The sequence below is a fragment of the Oncorhynchus kisutch genome, linkage group LG14 (assembly GCF_002021735.2).
Source record: "Oncorhynchus kisutch isolate 150728-3 linkage group LG14, Okis_V2, whole genome shotgun sequence".
In the NCBI taxonomy this organism is placed as follows: Eukaryota; Metazoa; Chordata; class Actinopteri; order Salmoniformes; family Salmonidae; genus Oncorhynchus; species Oncorhynchus kisutch.
Window position 1 is genome coordinate 30,145,936 of NC_034187.2, and position 19,535 is coordinate 30,165,470.

The 19,535-nt window shown below is 43.1% G+C and overlaps 1 protein-coding gene across 1 annotated transcript in view; it reads right to left on the minus strand.

Moving 5' to 3' along the window:
- The window catches only part of LOC109904004 (dnaJ homolog subfamily C member 17-like), a 48,648-nt gene that overhangs the window by 25,250 nt on the left and 3,863 nt on the right, over window positions 1–19,535 (minus strand). The window contains exons 2-8 of the mRNA XM_020501062.2: window positions 14,825–14,894; window positions 13,170–13,228; window positions 12,960–13,047; window positions 12,760–12,836; window positions 11,392–11,518; window positions 8,788–8,837; window positions 1,860–1,937 (exon numbers count right to left, since the gene is read on the minus strand). Coding sequence (XP_020356651.1) covers window positions 1,860–1,937; window positions 8,788–8,837; window positions 11,392–11,518; window positions 12,760–12,836; window positions 12,960–13,047; window positions 13,170–13,228; window positions 14,825–14,894 — 549 coding nt within the window. The remainder of the gene's footprint in view (window positions 1–1,859; window positions 1,938–8,787; window positions 8,838–11,391; window positions 11,519–12,759; window positions 12,837–12,959; window positions 13,048–13,169; window positions 13,229–14,824; window positions 14,895–19,535) is intronic.

Consider the following 19,535-nt stretch of genomic DNA (forward strand, 5'->3'; position numbering starts at 1 on the left):
TGCAGTTAAGAAAATAGAGATAAGAAAATATTTACTAAATAAACTAAAGTAACAATAAAATAACAATAATGAGGCTATATACAGGGGGAAACGGTACCGTGTCAATGTGCGGGGGTACAGGTTAGTCGAGGTAATTTGTACATGTAGGTGGGGGTAAAGTGACTGACTCTGCATAGATAAAACAGCAAGAAGCAGCAGTGGAAAAACAAAGGGGGGACATACTGTGATTTGGCCCTTGAGAGAGAGTGGATGGGACACATTTTGTTAGAGAGAATGAAAAACATTGCATTATCCCGGAATGTGGCTCTAAAATTACATGAACCCTACCCTAATGTATTGGTTTTATTATTCATTTACAAAAAAACATTCACCTCAATAACATTTTGAATACAATCAACTGGGACACTTCATCATCAACTGCTACTTTTACTTCCTCAGTTAGCCTGCTCTATATGTGGTGAGAGAACTCAATAAAACATCATGTTCTGGTATGAGCTGAAATTAGCTGTGGCCTTTGTCCAGCTGCCTGCCAGAACAAGTCAGAGACAGGAGAGTACAAGGTAGGAGGAGTCCAGCCTGGGTCAACCACTGACACACACACACACACACACACCGAGGAGCTGGAGAGTAGAGACAGGACTTGGACTGGGTCTCTGACTGCAGTAAAAGCTGATCCTTCTCAGCTGCACTGATAATTACAGAGAGGCTCTTGGCTGATGGAGGCTGGGCTCCTCTGGGTAAAGGCATGCAGCAGAGAGAAGGCCCGATGGCTGATACAGTATGTCACCTGAAATACAGGGCTTCTCTCACTAAGCCCACTCCTAAAGAGCAGAGTCCCAGCAAGGAAGCCTCTAAGAATCCCATTCCCAGGAATCTCTGGGAAAAGGACAGGCCTGGAATGCTAATGGACACTGAGGACACTCCACAGCATGCCAAGTGACAAACAGTCTCTGTAGACCCCTATTTCATAACTCAAAATGTGTTTCCCTCCAGAGCAGACGTACGGTTGTGTGAGTCCAAAACACACACACAGACCCCATTCCCACACATGGGTGGCTACTCCTACTCAAGCATTACCTGCCACTCATGAGAGCAGCTCGCCATTTCAAATAGCATCAACTTTTTTTTTAAATTTCACTCCTTTTATTTAAGAAAAAAGCAACATTTGTTTTCCCACAATCCTTTGACCCAGCCTCCCACACTGATTGCGTGCGGAGGAGAAATTGAAAGTTCAACCTTTTTTCGATCTTTTGACGTCAGTGACACTTTCCCTATCCTCATTCCTGCCCAACCTAAGCCCCACCAAAATGCTCCTTAGCTGGGTGCAGTTCGAGGTGGTACACGGTTGCATGAGAAAAGCACATTTCCTAGCGACTCCCCTGGCACTGCTAAACCTGCCCGGTAACAGGGGCACTAACAATGGCGTGCACCACTTTAAGAGGGCACTGCATTGCCCCCAGCACTTTCACTGCTACTAAACTTAAATGGGGCTTGTATAAAGTGGAAAATAAACCATCTTTAACACTGATGTCATGCAGAGCTCAAACGTGAGCTGGGCACCAGGCAGGTCTCATTACAGGAGAGTTGGGGTGAGATACAGGTCTGTGATACAGCAGGGGACAAGCCTTCAAATAAATATTCTACAAGTGATTATATAACCAGTGTCTCTTTTGCTACATTACACATTCAAATAGGAACATCTGACATGAGACATACGGTATGAGTCATAGCTCCTTCCAAACGATGCAGGTGTGAGAAACTGTTGCTCTTCGTAATAACTGTGTGCCAACTTAAAGCCGGTGGCCTTTGGAATCTCAGCCATGCGGTGGTATCTGGTGATTCATGTTCAGGGCACCCACCTTTGATAGAAGGCTAAAAAGGAAGTCTTGAGAGTAGCCCCCGTTGGTGTCATCCTCTTTACTACACTTCCACTTTAACTGAAGAGAAAAATAAAAAGAGTTAGGAGAGAAAAACAGAGAGACAAATAACCCATCTTTGGTTATAGAAGTAACTTACTTAATCCTCTTGGGTCCTGGAGGAACATAGGGCCTGAACTAAAGTGTTTCAACCCTGCCAGTCTTGGGTTATGGATCACCGGATAGAATTCATGAATGTCATAAAACTTGTTGAACCCATGTGAACACATCAGCACTGAAGTTTAATTTCTTCACTATCAAAAACTGTCTAACCAGCGGATATTGGAGTAATGGGATAATGGAGTTCCAGCCTAGCTGAGAGAATATTGTGGCAAGAACACACTGGCACTGTCACGTTCTAATGACATGCGTAGATTTAAGCAGGAAATAGCCTCTGCACCAGGCCAAGGAGCAGAGTGGTGCTCCACGGGGACATTGTTCAGGTCTTGGAGCATACCCACCACCACCTGGGAGACCTGCAGTCAATTTCCATTCAGCTTTACGTGCATTCGAGAGGGCTGAAATTAACACAGGGCTGACTGGGCCCTGGACCGGAGACAGCACATTGACTCACCTGCTGCTAGCCACAACGCAACACACATCACCAGGCCTTTTAATGAGCACCTAATGCAAAACAGATGGATCCAGAGAAGTATATATGTGTGGCATGTATCTAACGTGAGGGTCACTCATTCACTCAGAAATATGAGAGATTTATTCTGAGAACCCCTTGTTAGCTCTGGACATTATTAGCAAATACAATGTAATGAAGCCATGATCTCTATAATGTTTGATTTTATTTGGATCTCTTTTAGTCCCCATTTGGACTAATCTTCCAAGAGTCCTTAAACATTAAAATACCATTTATAATGCAAACACATTTGCACATATAACACACTATTACAAACATACATAATATAGTAACATAATGACCCAATAAATACTCCAATCTAAAAAAGAATGATTCTTCATCTACTATAGTCCCACAACATTTCTATGTAGTATATTTAAATCATTTTAAAATAAATGTTTAAATGTATATATTGAAAGGTTTCTAGTTTGCTCAGTTAATTTATTCAATTTCTTTATTCCTCTAAATCGAATCTTTTGCTTATTTCTCTTTTCTGTCTGGATAACGCATAGATGGTGGACAATCTATTCCTAATATTTACGGAATGTCTGTCTCTTACCAACTGAATACCGCTGTGAATAGAACTTGACCGTTTTAAAAGATGTATATTATGAAATAAAATAAGCATGTTTTTTTCAATTATCTTGTCGATTGATGACCAACCAAGAACACTGCGCATGACTGCAACAGAAGAACCATATCTCCACCTTAAAACAATCCTTGCTGCTTTGTTCTGTGCATTCTGCAGCCTCCTAACTTCACTTGATGATGCATTTCCCCAGACCACAGAACAGTAGTTCACCTGACTCTCAATTAATGTGTGTGTTATTTGCTGAAGAAGTTTTCCTGGTAAATATTTAGCTATCCTTCTGATTATGCATGCTGTTTTTTTTTTTTACATAGATTAGTTATTTGAGACGACTATGATAAGCAGTTGTCTAGCTGCACTCCCAGTAGTTTGGTTTCTGCCACTTCTTCAATTTGTACTCCTGTCCTATTCGGTGTCCTGTGTGAATTTAAGTGTGCTCTCTCTAATTCTCTCTTTCTTTCTCTCCCTCGGAGGACCTGAGCCCTAGGACCATGCCTCAGGACTACCTGACATGATGACTCCTTGCTGTCCCCAGTCCACCTGGCCGTGCTGCTGCTCCAGTTTCAACTGTTCTGCCTTATTATTATTGGACCATGCTGGTCATTTATGAACATTTGAACATCTTGGCCATGTTCTGTTATAATCTCCACCCGGCACAGCCAGAAGAGGACTGGCCACGCCACATAGCCTGGTTCCTCTCTAGGTTTTGGCCTTTCTAGGGAGTTTTTCCTAGCCACCGTGCTTCTACAGCTGCATTGCTTGCTGTTTGGGGTTTCTGTACAGCACTTTGAGACATCAGCTGATGTACGAAGGGCTACATAAATACATTTGATTTGATTACTCCATACTTAATTGTATCCCATGCTGTTTTGGCCTTTTCCTAGTTGAACAGACCAATAAAACTTTTGTTTTCTTGGTGTTTAAAACAAGTTAGTTTTGGCAATCCCACTCCCTGATATTCTCCAAATCTCCTTGTAAAGCTTGCTGTACCTGTTGAACCGATTGTCTTGCTGCATAAATTGTAGCATCATCTGCAAATACAGTGCCTTGCAAAAGTATTCGGCCCCCTTGACCTTTTGCCACATTTCAGGCTTCAAACAAAGATATAAAACTGTATTTTTTTGTGAAGAATCAACAACAAGTGGGACACAATCATGAAGTGGAACGACATTTATTGGATATTTCAAACTTTTTTAACAAATCAAAAACTGAAAAATTGGGCGTGCAAAATTATTCAGCCCCTTTACTTTCAGTGCAGCAAACTCTCTCCAGAAGTTCAGTGAGGATCTCTGAATGATCCAATGTTGACCTAAATGACTAATGATGATAAATACAATCCACCTGTGTGTAATCAAGTCTCCGTATAAATGCACCTGCATTGTGATATTCTCAGAGGTCCGTTAAAAGCGCAGAGAGCATCATGAAGAACAAGTAACACACCAGGCAGGTCCGAGATACTGTTGTGAAGAAGTTTAAAGCCGGATTTGGATACAAAAAGATTTCCCAAGCTTTAAACATCCCAAGGAGCACTGTGCAAGCGATAATATTGAAATGGAAGGAGTATCAGACCACTGCAAATCTACCAAGACCTGGCCGTCCCTCTAAACTTTCAGCTCATACAAGGAGAAGACTGATCAGAGATGCAGCCAAGAGGCCCATGATCACTCTGGATGAACTGCAGAGATCTACAGCTGAGGTGGGAGACTCTGTCCATAGGACAACAATCAGTCGTATATTGCACAAATCTGGCCTTTATGGAAGAGTGGCAAGAAGAAAGCCATTTCTTAAAGATATCCATAAAAAGTGTTGTTTAAAGTTTGCCACGAGCCACCTGGGAGACACACCAAACATGTGGAAGAAGGTGCTCTGGTCAGATGAAACCAAAATGGAACTTTTTGGCAACAATGCAAAATGTTATGTTTGGCTTAAAAGCAACACAGCTCATCACCCTGAACACCCCATCCCCACTGTCAAACATGATGGTGGCAGTATCATGGTTTGGGCCTGCTTTTCTTCAGCAGGGACAGGGAAGATGGTTTAAATTGATGGGAAGATGAATGGAGCCAAATACAGGACCATTCTGGAAGAAAACCTGAAGGAGTCTGTAAAAGACCTGAGACTGGGACGGAGATTTGTCTTCCAACAAGACAATGATCCAAAACATAAAGCAAAATCTACAATGGAATGGTTCAAAAATAAACATATCCAGGTGTTAGAATGGCATAGTCAAAGTCCAGACCTGAATCCAATCGAGAATCTGTGGAAAGAACTGAAAACTGCTGTTCACAAATGCTCTCCATCCAACCTCACTGAGCTCGAGCTGTTTTGCAAGGAGGAATGGGAAAACATTTCAGTCTCTTGATGTGCAAAACTGATAGAGACATACCCCAAGCGACTTACAGCTGTAATCGCAGCAAAAGGTGGCGCTACAAAGTATTAACTTAAGGGGGCTGAATAATTTTGCACGCCCAATTTTCAGTTTTTGATTTGTTAAAAAAGTGTGAAATATCCAATAAATGTCATTCCACTTCATGATTGTGTCCCACTTGTTGTTGATTCTTCACAAAAAATACAGTTTTATATCTTTATGTTTGAAGCCTGAAATGTGGCAAAGGGTTGCAAAGTTCAAGGGGCCGAATACTTTCGCAAGGCACTGTATAGTAGCTTGAGTTTCAGCTAAGGCATAGGGAAGATCGTTGGTATATATTAAATAAAGAAGTGGCACAAGGCAGCTGCCCTGCGGTATTCCACAGTTTAACACAAGGGGAAGAAAATGAACCATTGATATAGGTGGACTGTTTCCTGTCAGTTAGATATGACTGTACCCAATTCAATGCTTCCTCCTTAAAACCATAATGCGTTAATTTTGTCAAACTTATTTCAATATCCACTAAATCAAATGATGCACTAAAATCAAAAAATAGTACACCCACAAACTTGCCATTATTCATAGCATTGAGCCACTGGTCAGTCATGTCAACCAATGCAGTGGTAGTGGAATGGTTTTTGCGATAAGCATGCTGATTGGCTGTAATCAGATCATTCTTTTCCATGTACTCCCACATTTGTCTACTCACAATATCCTCCAATATCTTACTGAGTGTAGGGGGCAGGAGTAATGGGTTCTTTGCTGTCTTTCGGAATAGGACACTGTTTCGCATGCTTCCATACATTTGCAAACATCCCCTTTTCCAGTGACCAATGTATCTCAGTGGAACTGCAATCAGGGGAGCAGCACAGCGAAGCAAAAAAATTGTCCATAAGACCATAACCTGTAGATTTACCATCAGGTAATGACTTCAATAGGTTTAATACCTCCTCCACTGACACTGTTTGCAGACTAAAAGAGCAGATCTTGTTGCTCATAATATGATCATCAATCCATTGGACAATAGCTTGTTTGGAAGAATGTATGTTTACATTGTTGCACAGTAATTTAATTCTTCTTTGTAAAAAAAAATCTGCAAAATCATTGGCAATATCAACTGATTTTGTTATTATTCTCCCGTCAACCTCCACACTAGATGGGCATGATGAGATAGATGTACCAAGTAAGCCCTTAACTGTGTTCCATACCTTTTTAGAATCATTTTTACAATCAATAAATGCATTGTTGTAAAATAACTTTTTTCTCTCTTTTGATTCAATTTAACTGTATAATTACGTAATGTTCTATAATTATGTTCATCAATTTCTAATTTTGACTTGGCTGCTAAGACTTTTGCCATATTTCTTTGAGAAAAAGCCTCACCAGTTCATCAATCCATGGAGATGGACGAGCACCAACTGTACTCTTTCTTATAGGGGCATGATGGTCCATTACCTCAGTGAGCAAATCAATAAAACATTCCTGTAGCGTGATTTAGTTCATCCTCTAGATAAATCAGCTCCCAGGGTACAGCAGCCAAATCATTTAGAAATAGCTCATGATTAAATGTTTTAAAATGTATTTTGACCACAATCCTAGGGGGTTTCTTTGGAACCTTGGTGTTCATGGTTATGGTCACAATATTATGGTCTGTCCAGCCCACTGGCATTGATCTGGCTTTTAAGCATTGCAATGGTATATTACAGAAAATCAGTCAATGCATGTGTCTGTTGGCTGACATGTTGGCTGACAGCTAAAAGTTGACTCAGGTTTACGTACAGTAAATTATCTGAACTGTACATAATTTCAGTTGCAAATGCTTCTTCTTCCCAGTGCTTAGCTCTCTGAGTAAGATGTTATGTAACAGGCTAATTCCATTCATAACCCTGCAGGGTCAAGACTTTATCTCGCTAACTATCTGGAGCAGAATTATCAAAGGCAAGCGGCCAGACTAGGTCCAGACCAACACTCTGTTCACTGTCAGAGGGAGCCTTTCTGGGAATTCACCATTCTACACACCATTCTTTTTCGAACAATTATTTTGAAAATGCTTTCTCCTTCCAAGGCAGTTCTCCCCTACCCAACGATAACCTTGTATCCCATTAATCTTCTAACAAGGCAGAGCCGATCTTGGATGATACCCAAATTTCAGACTGCTCCAGCACATTGCTGCTGTATATGTTGCTGGTAGTCTAAACAACTCTAAAGAGATTGGAGTTCCCTGGCAGTTCCCAACTGCTCTGGTACATTTGATACGCACGCTTGGAAGCCGCAAATACCTAAATATTTTAGAACAAAAACAAATACCCTCACACGAAAAATAACAGTCTTGTCAAAGAATCTGCCACAGTGGGGAGGACAACAATGGTTTATGATGAACTTCCAAATAGCACTGTTGAAATCAATGAGGAGTATTAGAAATGTAAGGGTCAACGTCCCCCAGTAGTTTTGGAATATATTCTACACCAAAATAACATCAACAAAATTTCTGTCAGATTGAAAGATGAAAAGACTGATAAGATACCAAAAATTGAGCCTGTTGTATTAGAATACTGAAGGAAAGAACAACGCTATAGGGCCATGAACAATATGGCTTGAACGTTGTAATATAAAAATGATAGATGTCATTCATTTACATCTATCAATACTGCAAAATCTGACTGACTGACTTCTTGCGTGTGCCCAACTATCAGATACAACTGCCCCTTAGAGCAATGTATGGAACAATATTCACATGTACAGTACGTGAATATGATATGTTTAATACCGTAGCAAGACTCAGCCCTCAACCCTGATGTTTGTTTTCCTAACACAAGCGGATTCTTTAGGGGATACACCGCTCTTGATGGGTATCAGACATTTTAACAAGATGAAATATATAAAGACATTAGCTAACATCCCCAGTGTCCTTTAATAGATGTGGATTGAGTAGTTTCCAAAGGAAATATAATAACCCTCTATTTACGTAGTTACAGCTCTCCTGACGATGGACTACAGTACACTGGAGGAGAGGAACAGACAGGAACAGGGCACATACGCACTTGGGGAGGAGTGTATGTGCTCTCTACTATATCCCAAATGTCTTGGTTTCCATCATAAACCCCTTACTAATGAAATACTTTGGAGGTTCTGGCCATGGTTTAACTCCCGTCAAAGATTCCTCAGGAGGACACCAGTACGGAGACTCTTCTCCCTCTCTTCCCATGTTCCTTCTCCAAGAATCTCAACCCTAAAAACACTGACCCCTCTTCCAATCCCGACTAAAAGCAATATTATAACTTACTTTTAATTTGGGGGTCACGTTGCTCTTGGAATGCCTTCCAACAGCTGAGTCTGCAAGAGAGCGAGGGAAAGGGAGAGAGAGAAAGACAAAGAAACTATTATTTATTCAGGCAGACAAAAACAAAATGTCAAAAAGACAAATGAGAAGTGCGGTTGGTCGGGGAGGGCTCCGTCACAGTAGTCAAGAAATTGTTGTCCCGTCGTTGGGAGACGGACAAGACCGCTTGCCTCGCGTCACCGCAGGTCATACATGATCAGCCTTTGGTTGTTCATCCCCCCCACCGTACTGTACTGGTCCCAAGCTGGCTGACCCGCCGGGCGCCTCTGGAGCCATAATAACAGGGCATTGTTCCAGGAAGGCCTCACCGCAGAGGCCCAATAGCATGCGAGCAGAGAGGGTCTCGGTGAAGACGTGCTGACCCTGCATGACTTAGTGAATAGCCGCAAAGGGGGGCCAGGCCAAGACCTCATCTCCCACAACCTTGACTTCCATCACATCCCTTTATTAGACATTTAGACAACGGTTTATCATGGCTACAGCCCAGAACCAGCATATTTTCCCCCCAAATGCAAATATGATAATAAGAGGTAGAATACTAGTGGACCAGATGATGAAGCTGTATATGTTTCTGTTAGGTCTGTATTATGTAGTTAGGTCATTTCTTTGCCAAAGGACAAAAATAGGTCTTTCATACTAATATTCCAAACAGTTTTGTGTTCCTAAGCAACATACTGTAACAAATTCTAAGTCAAAGACAAGCCATTATTGTTCTGTCCAGGCGGGGTGTGTACTGTATAATATATGTCCGACTGGCTGCTCACTGCCCTGTTGACTGGCCTGGTTCAGTAGACAGGATTGGCAGTGGGTCTGACGGACAGCACCAGAGCCAAAAAAAAGCATAGAATTAGATAAGGTAGAATGAACTGTCAGAGGCGCTCTCGTATTGTTACATCACCAACATTTCAAGAATAAAGTTCTATATGGGCACTGGAGTACCACATTGGCCTGAGCAGCTCAGACTGTTATGGAACAGGGGGTGGACTGTGACCCCCCACCTCAGCATATAATTGTGTGTGTTTTTATATACAGACGAATCTAAGTTTGAGGTGTTCGGATCACAAGGAAGAACATTCGTGAGACGCAGAAAAAAAATATGCTAGAGGAGTGCTTGACATCATCTGTCAAGCATGGTGGAGGCAATGTGATGGTCTGGGGGTGCTTTGGTGGTAAAGTGGGAGATTTGTACAGGGTAAAAGGGACCTTGAAGAAGGAACGCTGTCACTCCATTTTGCAACGCCATACCATGTGGACGGCGCTTAATTGGAGCCAATTTCCTCATACAAGAGGACAATGACCCAAAGCACAGCTCCAAACTATGCAAGAACTATTTAGGGAAGAAGCCATCAGTTGGTATTCTGTCTATAATGGAGTGGCCAGCACAGACACCAGATCTCAACCCTATTGAGCTGTTGTGGGAACAGCTAGACCATATGGTATGTAAGAAGTGCCCATCAAGATAATCCAACTTGTGAGATATATATATATATATATATAGTTGAAGTTGGAAGTTTACATACACCTTAGCAAATACATTTAAACTCAGTTTCACAATTCCTGACATTTAATCCTAGTAAAACTTCCCTGTCTTCGGTCAGTTAGGATCACCACTTTATTTTAAGAATGTGAAATGTCAGAATAATAGTAGCGAGATTAATTTAAGTTTTTATTTCTTTCATCACATTCCCAGTGGGTCAGAAGTTTACATGCAGTCAATTAGTATTTGGTAGCATTGCCTTTAAATTGTTTAACTTGGGTCAAACGTTTTGGGTAGCCCTCCACAAGCTTCCCACAATACGTTGGGTGAATTTTGGCCCATTCCTCCTGACAGAGCTGGTGTAACTGAGTCAGGTTTGTAGGCCTCCTTGCTCACACACTTTTTCAGTTCTGCCCACAAATTGTCTATAGGATTGAGGTCAGGGCTTTGTGATCGCCACTCCAATACCTTGACTTTGTTGTCCTTAAGCCATTTTGCCATAACTTTGGAAGTATGCATGGGGTCATTGTCCATTTGGAAGACCCATTTGCGACCAAGCTTTAACTGATGTCTTGAGATGTTGCCATCTTTGTCCCCATGTCCAGTCTCAAACCGTAGTCTGGCTTTTTTATGGTGGTTTTGGAGCAGTGGCTTCTTCCTTGCTGAGCAGCCTTTCAGGTTATGTCGATATAGGACTTGTTTTACTGTGGATATATATACTTTTGTACCGGCTTCCTCCAGCATCTTCACAAGGTCCTTTGCTGTTGTTCTGGGATTGATTTGCACTTCTCGCACCAAAGTACGTTCATCTCTAGGAGACAGAATGCGTCTCCTTCCTGAGCGGTATGGCGGCTGCGTGGTCCCATGGTGTTTATACTTGCGTACTATTGATGTCAAGCAAAGAGGCACCGAGGTTGAAGGTAGGCCTTGAAATACATCCACAGGTACACCTCCATTTGACTCAAATTATGTCAATTAGCCTATCAGAAGCTTCTAAAGCCATGACATCATTTTCAGGAATTTTCCAAGCTGTTTAACTTAGTGTAATAATCTGTCTGTGAGTGCAGTACCTGTAGATGTGTAGTCTGATGTGCCTGTGTGGTGGAGCTGTGTCTCTCTCTCCCTCTGGATCTGTTCCTTGATCAGCCTCTGTTCCTCCTGCAGCTGCCTGGAGCCCTCCTCCCTCAGACGGGCAATCTGACAGAACAATAACCCCAGGGTTAACACGGAACATCATTCTCCCAAGGATGGTTTCTGGGCCGATACTCACAAAACGTCTTAAGAGTACCAGTGATAAACTAGTATAAGTTATTATTTAAAAAAATTTTTTTTTTTAGAAAGACCAGCTACGGTGCAGTACCACCAGCTCAATAGAATACTACCACCTACTGGTGATCACTCCCAGTCAGTCAGTCACAACACACACAGCCCATAACTACATGCATTTAACAGGCTGAGTGCAAGTCATCATGACTCACATGAAAAGCATCCCAAACCTTTTATTTACCATTGACTTTATGAGCAAAGTGTATCAAGTCATGCAATGTTGCCTAATGGAAATAATAATGATATGGCAAGGAATGAAAACGCTTCTATGGCCTCCTGAGTGGTGCAGCGGTCTAAGGCCTTGCATAGCAGTGCTAGAGGCGTCACTACAGACCCGGGTTCGATCCCGGGCGGTATCACAACCGGCCGTGATTGGGTGTCCCACAGGGCAGCGCACAATTGGCCCAGCATCGTCCGGGCTAGAGGAGGGTTTGGCCGGTGGGGCTTTACTTGGCTCATCGCGCTCTAGCGACTCCTTGTGGCGGGCCGGGACCCTGCAGGCTGACCTCGGTCATTAGGTGAACAATGTTTCCCTCCAACATATTGGTATAGCTGGCTTCCGGGTTAAGCAAGGGGGTGTTAAGAAGCTCGGTTTGGCGGGTCATGTTTCAGACGCGTGACTCGACCTTCGCCTCCCGAGGCCGAGTTGCAGCGGTGAGACAAGATCGAAATTGGGGAGAGGGGAAAAAATAATAGTAAACAGGTTTCGTGAGATATGGCTGCAGCTTTGTTGTTTGCCCATTAGTGAATTTCAAGGTCAATCAAGGAAAACACGTGAAAGTGTGCGTTATAATAACAGTGGTAGGCTCAACTGTTTGAGAGGGTGTGGGGGCCGAGAATAGAGAGATGGCTGTGTGTGTTACCTTCACTAAGCCAGTGATTGGAACAGCTGTACTCTGGGGCTGACTGTGTGCGGTGCAGCATTCAGGAGGTTGAGCAGGTGAGCTGAGCATGTGTTGTATATTCTGATTCATCCACCCTCCAGGATGCCGATTGTTTTAGCTACCTGACTGTGTGTAGATGAGGGATTGGCATTCAAGTGAAACGTGCCTGTATGATCTGTTCTACGGTCAGAGTAGGAAACTAGGATGCTGTGGAGTTGTATCTCTTACCTCCTCCTCTAGAGTTCTGGTGTTTTGGAACTGTTCTGCACTATGGGCCTCAGCCTGGCGTTCTCTGGCCTCCAAGTCTGTGAAAATCACACACACACACACACACACACACACACACACACACACACATCATCCTAAATAGCCAGTTTTGTGAAACTGAGGGAAGTGCTTGTTGAGATGGCACAGGTTTGAGGGCTCACCTAGCTTGATCTTCCTCCTCTTAGCATCTAGCTTGTTATTCCTCTCCTCCGCATGTTTCTTGGCAGCGCAGATCTTATCGTAAGCAGCCTGACACAGAAGAGAGGAGGACAGTCTGATGTGATGAACAGTTGGAGAGAAGAGAGAAAAAGGGCCGGGGGGGGGGGGTGGTATGGATGATGGGTGAGTATCAGACAGACAGAGAGTCTTACCCTGGCAGCAGCATCAGTCAGCACCTCTAGGGCCTGGGACAGCTGGTGGAAGAGATCAGCTGGGGAGGAAACACCAAGGACACTCATGTTCTAGAGATAATAAATACTGTACAGTACATCGAAACATACACTCTTTCATAGTCCTGCTCAGTGGGGACTTAAGATGTGGTTAAGGGGACCATAGTGCATGTGTAGAATGTTAGCTTTAAAAAACAGCAACCAAATGGGACAAAGGTTAACAACGCAAGGTAATGATACCTTAGTGAGCTGCTAACACGCGAGGGGAGGTGAGAGAGGAGGAGGAGAGAGGGAGAGACCAGGGGGGCTGTGCGTTGCGTGTGGAGGAGAGGACCGAAATGAGGCAAGGTTCAAAAAACGAGCAGGCGTGTGCTCTGTGATGTCTCCTTGCCAACACAGGACCCGGGGCTGACATAAACGGAGACATTTCCTGCGTTAAAATGTGCCTGGAGTCTCACGAAACCTGGTTCCCCAATGATCCACTTGCACTTTTCCCACATAAATCCACCCAGACCTCTCAATCCATCTCCCATTTGCGAGCCCTACGGGGCCACAGGGGCAATCACAAGTACCACACAAATCCCTGGCGCTCGCCTCTATCCACCCCCCCAGCACCGCAAACCCCCAGCTCATAACAGCCCCACTACTGCACGCTTAAATCACTCACTTATGGGAGTTTTTTTCTTCTATCTAACGGACCTCTACTGTTACTCCATGTGAGAAAAGCAGCACACAAACAGAAGGCTAGAGACTGTGGTGGAAGTGGACGGGTCAAGTTACCTACGCACATGGAGCAGAGCTGGCTGAATGAAAGCCTGCTGGAGTGCCACATTGGCCGGAGCAGCTCAGACTATTACAGCACAGGGGGTGCAATATGGGGGGGGGGTGGAACTTGACCCCCCCATCCCTTGGGGATACAGTCTCAGGGCTCTTAACCTCTCGTGCGAGTGGGTAAATCAGTGCATGTGATGTGAAAGAGAACATTCTTCAACCGCTCCTTTTAATTTCTGGTAAATTTCATCGTTTTATTCCACTCAGCCCCCCCATTACCCCCTTGTTTCCCATTTTTGACTTAATCAGGGATAGTAACAGGAATCCAGCAACCGCACAAACCTCACTTTTAAACATGCCTTTGCCACAGTGATTTTTTTTCCCCTGAGGCAGAATTATACTGAAACTTCCGAAACTGGTTGTTGACGTTTGTTGGCGACAAGCCGCATAGTGCCAAAGGAGCTGACTGGAGAAATGCTAGTCATGCTGTCTGGCTGGGGCCGGCCCGCATGGCTGGAGGGCTTGTGGGAAGCCTTTGCTCTGGTTAGCCATGGAGGTCCATCTGGCAGCAAGGTCAGACTCTAGAGGGTTTCGTGGAGGAGATGTCAGCATGTAATGTTGTGGGTTAGGAGAGGAGATGCAAGCATGGTGCCTGTTGACAGGGCCACACTGCACATGAATACCCATGTTAACCTCCCAGTCATACAAGACACCAAACACACTATATTCTCTCAGCGTGTGTCAGGTCACAATGATGGACGTAGCTAGTGTCGATGGAGTTCAGGTTTTATAATCTGCTACAGAGGCAGAAGGCCGATATACGAGGTGAGGAGAAATGGACATCGTGCCATGTCATTTTCATTCACCTGCTTTTGGGTTGTCTGGGTTCTTGTCTGGATGGCATGTCAAGGCCTTCTGTCGGTAGGCTTTCTTGATCTACAGAAAAAAAGGGGAGAATGAAATCAGAGTCAGAGTGTTTACTCTTTTAGTATGCATGGACTTAGGTCAGCACATTGTTATTCACATTATGTCCCAGTTCACTATGTTCAGTTGTCTATTGAAACCAATAACCTAGAAGGGCCAGATCCTCCATCACTGTGTTGTGTTGTTGTTATTAACTGCCCCCAGAGTGGATTCATATTTTTGTAGATGCATGCAGTTAGTTCTTCATTTTGTGCACCTTGGTTGGACTTTGTGTTAGAGACTGTACTGTGTTGTTGTTTCGAAAGAATGCCTTCAGGGTTGTTTTTCCTGAATATGCCAAACCGCTGTATGCATCTTGCCAATCTAGAATCTCTGAAATATATTTCCAACACGATTATTCTTTTTCATGCCATCACTGGCCCGAAAAGTGAAATGTGTATAAAAATGATGGTCTCCAGGAAACATAACAAAAATATGAGTAGAAGTTTGATATGACAGTACAGGGGGTGGAAATGGTAGTTGATAGGGAGTTTAGGCTCTGTTTCACTGGGGCCACATCTTGGCTGCTGTCACCTTAATGCTGACAAAACTTTTTCAAGAAAGATAAATATGGATTGACAGCAGAGGAAAAAAATTACAATAACACACAAACAGTAAACCATTGTCAGTCACTAAATTGGGATGGCAGCCATTAATATCTTGTGTCTCAAGCCAAAACATTTTAAAATATGAGTGACAAACTTAGGGGGGGAAAAATACTTTGGAGCATTGTAATCTTAAAAATCAGGTTTTAGTCCGTTTCTTTTTTTTTTTACTCCGTTGTTCTCTGGAATGTTAACCGCATTTCTTGGGTTCTTCTGGGCGAGTTAATGACAACGTGTTTTTCATTAGGCAATGTCTACTCCTCCAGAGAGGAAGCAGGACCCATTGAGAGAGAAAGCAGCTTTTCAAACCGCTCCTCCAAGCCCAATGAAGACCTCACGTCCTAATCAGCCCTGCCAGCATTCTGCATGCTTTCACCTCCCCCTTTCTAGTGATGCGGGAAAAATCAATCGCATATTATATTGATACTTTGACTGCAAATATTTTTTGTTGCTAGGTAACATTAGTTAGTGCTAGTCAGCAGTATCTGTGCCAAAACTGGTATTTTTCATCTTATAGCTTGTTCTACAACTTCTTCACGTGAGCCAACATGTTTTCAGCACTTATTTCCTGATCAAAACTAATTTTCTCATGCTCTCTCGTCTCTCTGCAGCAGACATATGGTGAGCAATTTGTTTGGAACATCAAATCGCAATATCGAATCGCAATAAATCGTGAGAATCTCAATATATATTGTATCAGCAGCTAAGTATCAGGCGGCAGGTAGCCTAGTGGTTAGAGCGTTGGGCCAGATCGAATCCCCGAGCTGACAAGGTAGAAATCTGTCATTCTGCCCCTGAACAAGGCAGTTAACCCACTGTTCCTAGGCAGTCATTGTAAATAAGAATTTGTTCTTAGCTGACTTGCCTAGTTAAATAAAAGCAAAAATAAATAAATAATAATAATAATCCTGATACGGTCGTATTGTGAGGTCCCTGGCAATTCTCAGCCCCCCCCTCTTTCACCACAACCTCAACTCTTCCGTGCTGCCAATCAATCAGAACCAGTCCATTACAACTGGATAGATCAAGGGCCCCTTTCTGTTCTGTTTTGCATTGGACACCATCAACTCCAGGCAACGTTTGCATTTTTTTTTGCACTATTGGATCTGAGGAATGTGCCAAAACAGACAGCGCAGACCGACTGACTGACTGGCTGTTATTGAGCTGAAGAGGATGTGGTAATGCATCAGCAGTCAGAGAAGACATTTTAACTATCTGGGGATGAGCCTATCCTGGTCTAAAGTAGTCCGGCGTGCTGTACAGAGAGGGATAGACAGGGTGGGATCGCTCTGTGAGGCTACACGCTATTACAGCCCTTCACTCAGAGAGCTTCCTACATACAGTAACATTCAGGTCAGTAGAACTATTTCAAGCAGCAACGCTTCCCCCCTCAGCCTCCTACCACCTCTCCTCTCTACTATCCAGTCACTTTCTGCTCTGCTGCATTTCTTGTCTCTCCTCTCCTGGACCACCTAATCCTACTCAGTCTCTTCTCATAGTTCCCCCCCACCCCCGATCAGGTGGACCACTTCTTGACCAGCGACCCCTCATCTCTCACGCCATGAGAAGCTCCTGAGTTACGCAGCACTGCCACTGCCCAAGAGAAACACATCAGCCGGTTGAGAGGTCAGGTCGTGACCTCAACTCACATAGTGGCTTTGGCCATCACCAGACCAATCTGATAAGTTCACGTGTCTCTGTCATTTTGTACAGTCAAAGTAGGTTTCTCCAGCTGCCCGGCCACCTTGAACCAGAGCAACCTGTCATCAAGCACGCTGTGCTGAAAAACATCTACGCTAGTAATTGTAACACCATCAGTAAATCAAATCCCTCAGAGTGGTTACCTCACCTCCCTTTAACAAGCTCCACAGAGGCCCTTATTCTCATCGCCTTGAGAAGAACTGGGCTCAGGGGCTGGAGGATGGGGTGAGGGAGAGATCCCTTCTGTGTTAATAACAGCCTATTTGGTAAATGCGTGCAAGCACTCCAACAGCAGAAGGACACCCCCTTGGGGATTACTGACTGTGGGTTTCATAGTGCTGTGCTCGGCACTGGGGCTCCATAAGACCAGCGCCAGGTGCGCCCCCCCCATCTACTGCTGGCAAGTGAATACTGCTCCCGTAGTCCTGAATTTAGTTAAATACATCATTGGTCCCATCACTGATGTAACACGCAAGCCCCAATTGAGGTAGACCCAGTGTCATCTGTACATGCCAATGTGGCAACTTTAAAGTGAGCTAATTCAGTGATAAGGAAAAGTAGAAATCTCAGGTCGGGACAGGTCCTCTTGAGTGAGGAGAATCAATAACAGTGGCAACTACAGGTCTACTACTCATTACTGTTTTTCCAGTGCTGGATATCTTAAATAAATTATGAGAATGAGACTTCTTAAAGGAGCAATTAACCATAAGACTAACAAGGCACGGTGCGGACAGACCAGTACATGACCGGGGCCAAGCTCCCTGCAATCCAGGACCTCTATATAAAGGTGGTATCAGAGCAAGGCCTGAGAAAATTGCCAAAGACTCCAACCACCTAAGCCATATACCGTTCACTGCTACCGTCCAGCTCAGAGACAGCTTCTACCCCCAAGCCATAAGACTGCTAAATAGCCATAAGACTGCTAAATTGTTAAGGGTAATTGCACCATAACAGACTTTTCACTTAAAATGTAGGCCAAAAACATTGATTTCATTTTACAAAAACACATTTAGTGGAAGAACTGCGCAGATGCAAATTTTGATAAGAATTTTTGTAAAATCTCCCTCCGTTTTTTGCTATTATTTGAATGAACTCTGCCCCCAAACAAAAACAAGAAGTTAAAGATGCACTAAAATTCTAATTGTTCTCCTAATTTCAAGTATAGTGTAGAAAATCATTGTACCATCTAAACTAGAGGTCGACTGATTAATCAGAATGGCCGATTACTTAGGGCTGATTTCAAGTTTTCAAAACAATCGGAAATCTGTATTTTTGGACACCGATTTGGACAAAAAAAAATTATATATATTTTTTTACACCTTTATTTAATCTTTATTTAACTAGGCAAGTCAGTTAAGAACACATTCTTATTTTCAATGACGGCCTAGGAATGGTGGGTTAACTGCCTCGTTCAGGGGCAGAACGACAGATTTTTACCTTGTCAGCTGTTAAAAAAAACAGGAAGCATAGAAATAGCACACATAGAACAGATCCCATCACTTCTTAGACTTGCTTTCAGACAACATACATTTCTATATGAATTTGATCAGGTCGCCCAAAAAAGTACATATTGCAGCGTTAAGATACTTGAAAAATGCAACACGGTATGTAGAAATGTTGAAACTTAATTACTGTTTGGCCAAAATGTCCATCACAGGCTAAAACACTTTACAAAGCAAGAGGATAAAGGTAGCTTCCAGCTTTGTACGCCAACTTTCCAAGCTAACTTACAGCTGAAGATCAATTTACTACACTAGTACCTTGTTTGTGATAATATGCTAACTATAACGCAAAATATTGATGATTATAAAGCTGATTGTGACCAAAAACGTTTGTCTCTCCCGCCTCACGTCACTTCCAGTCAAGATCATCTTTGCTCGAGCCTCAAACTGTGAGTGAGACAGCGCGCACATTTATAAAATAAGAGATTGCTTCTTCTATGCAAATGTTGTTGATCAGTACAATAAAATAAGTCCCAAATGGAGGGGACACAGATTGTTTTTCATCTGTAGCCCCGTGAAATCAGCCAAAACAATCTCAATAACTCAGTGCACGCACACACTCCTATTGAATATTAATTCACCTGTATTGTGAATAGGCCTAGGCAACATCTTGATTTGTCCAGTTTATCAATAGAGACCGACCATTCAAATCAATTATTACCATTATGTCATGTCAATAGATTGACTTTTTAAATATTTTTTTTTACCAAACTGACTGCATGATTGTATAATTGATACATTAACATACATACAAATATCCAACATTTCAAATGTGATGATATGGAACTCAAAAGATCTGTCTGGAT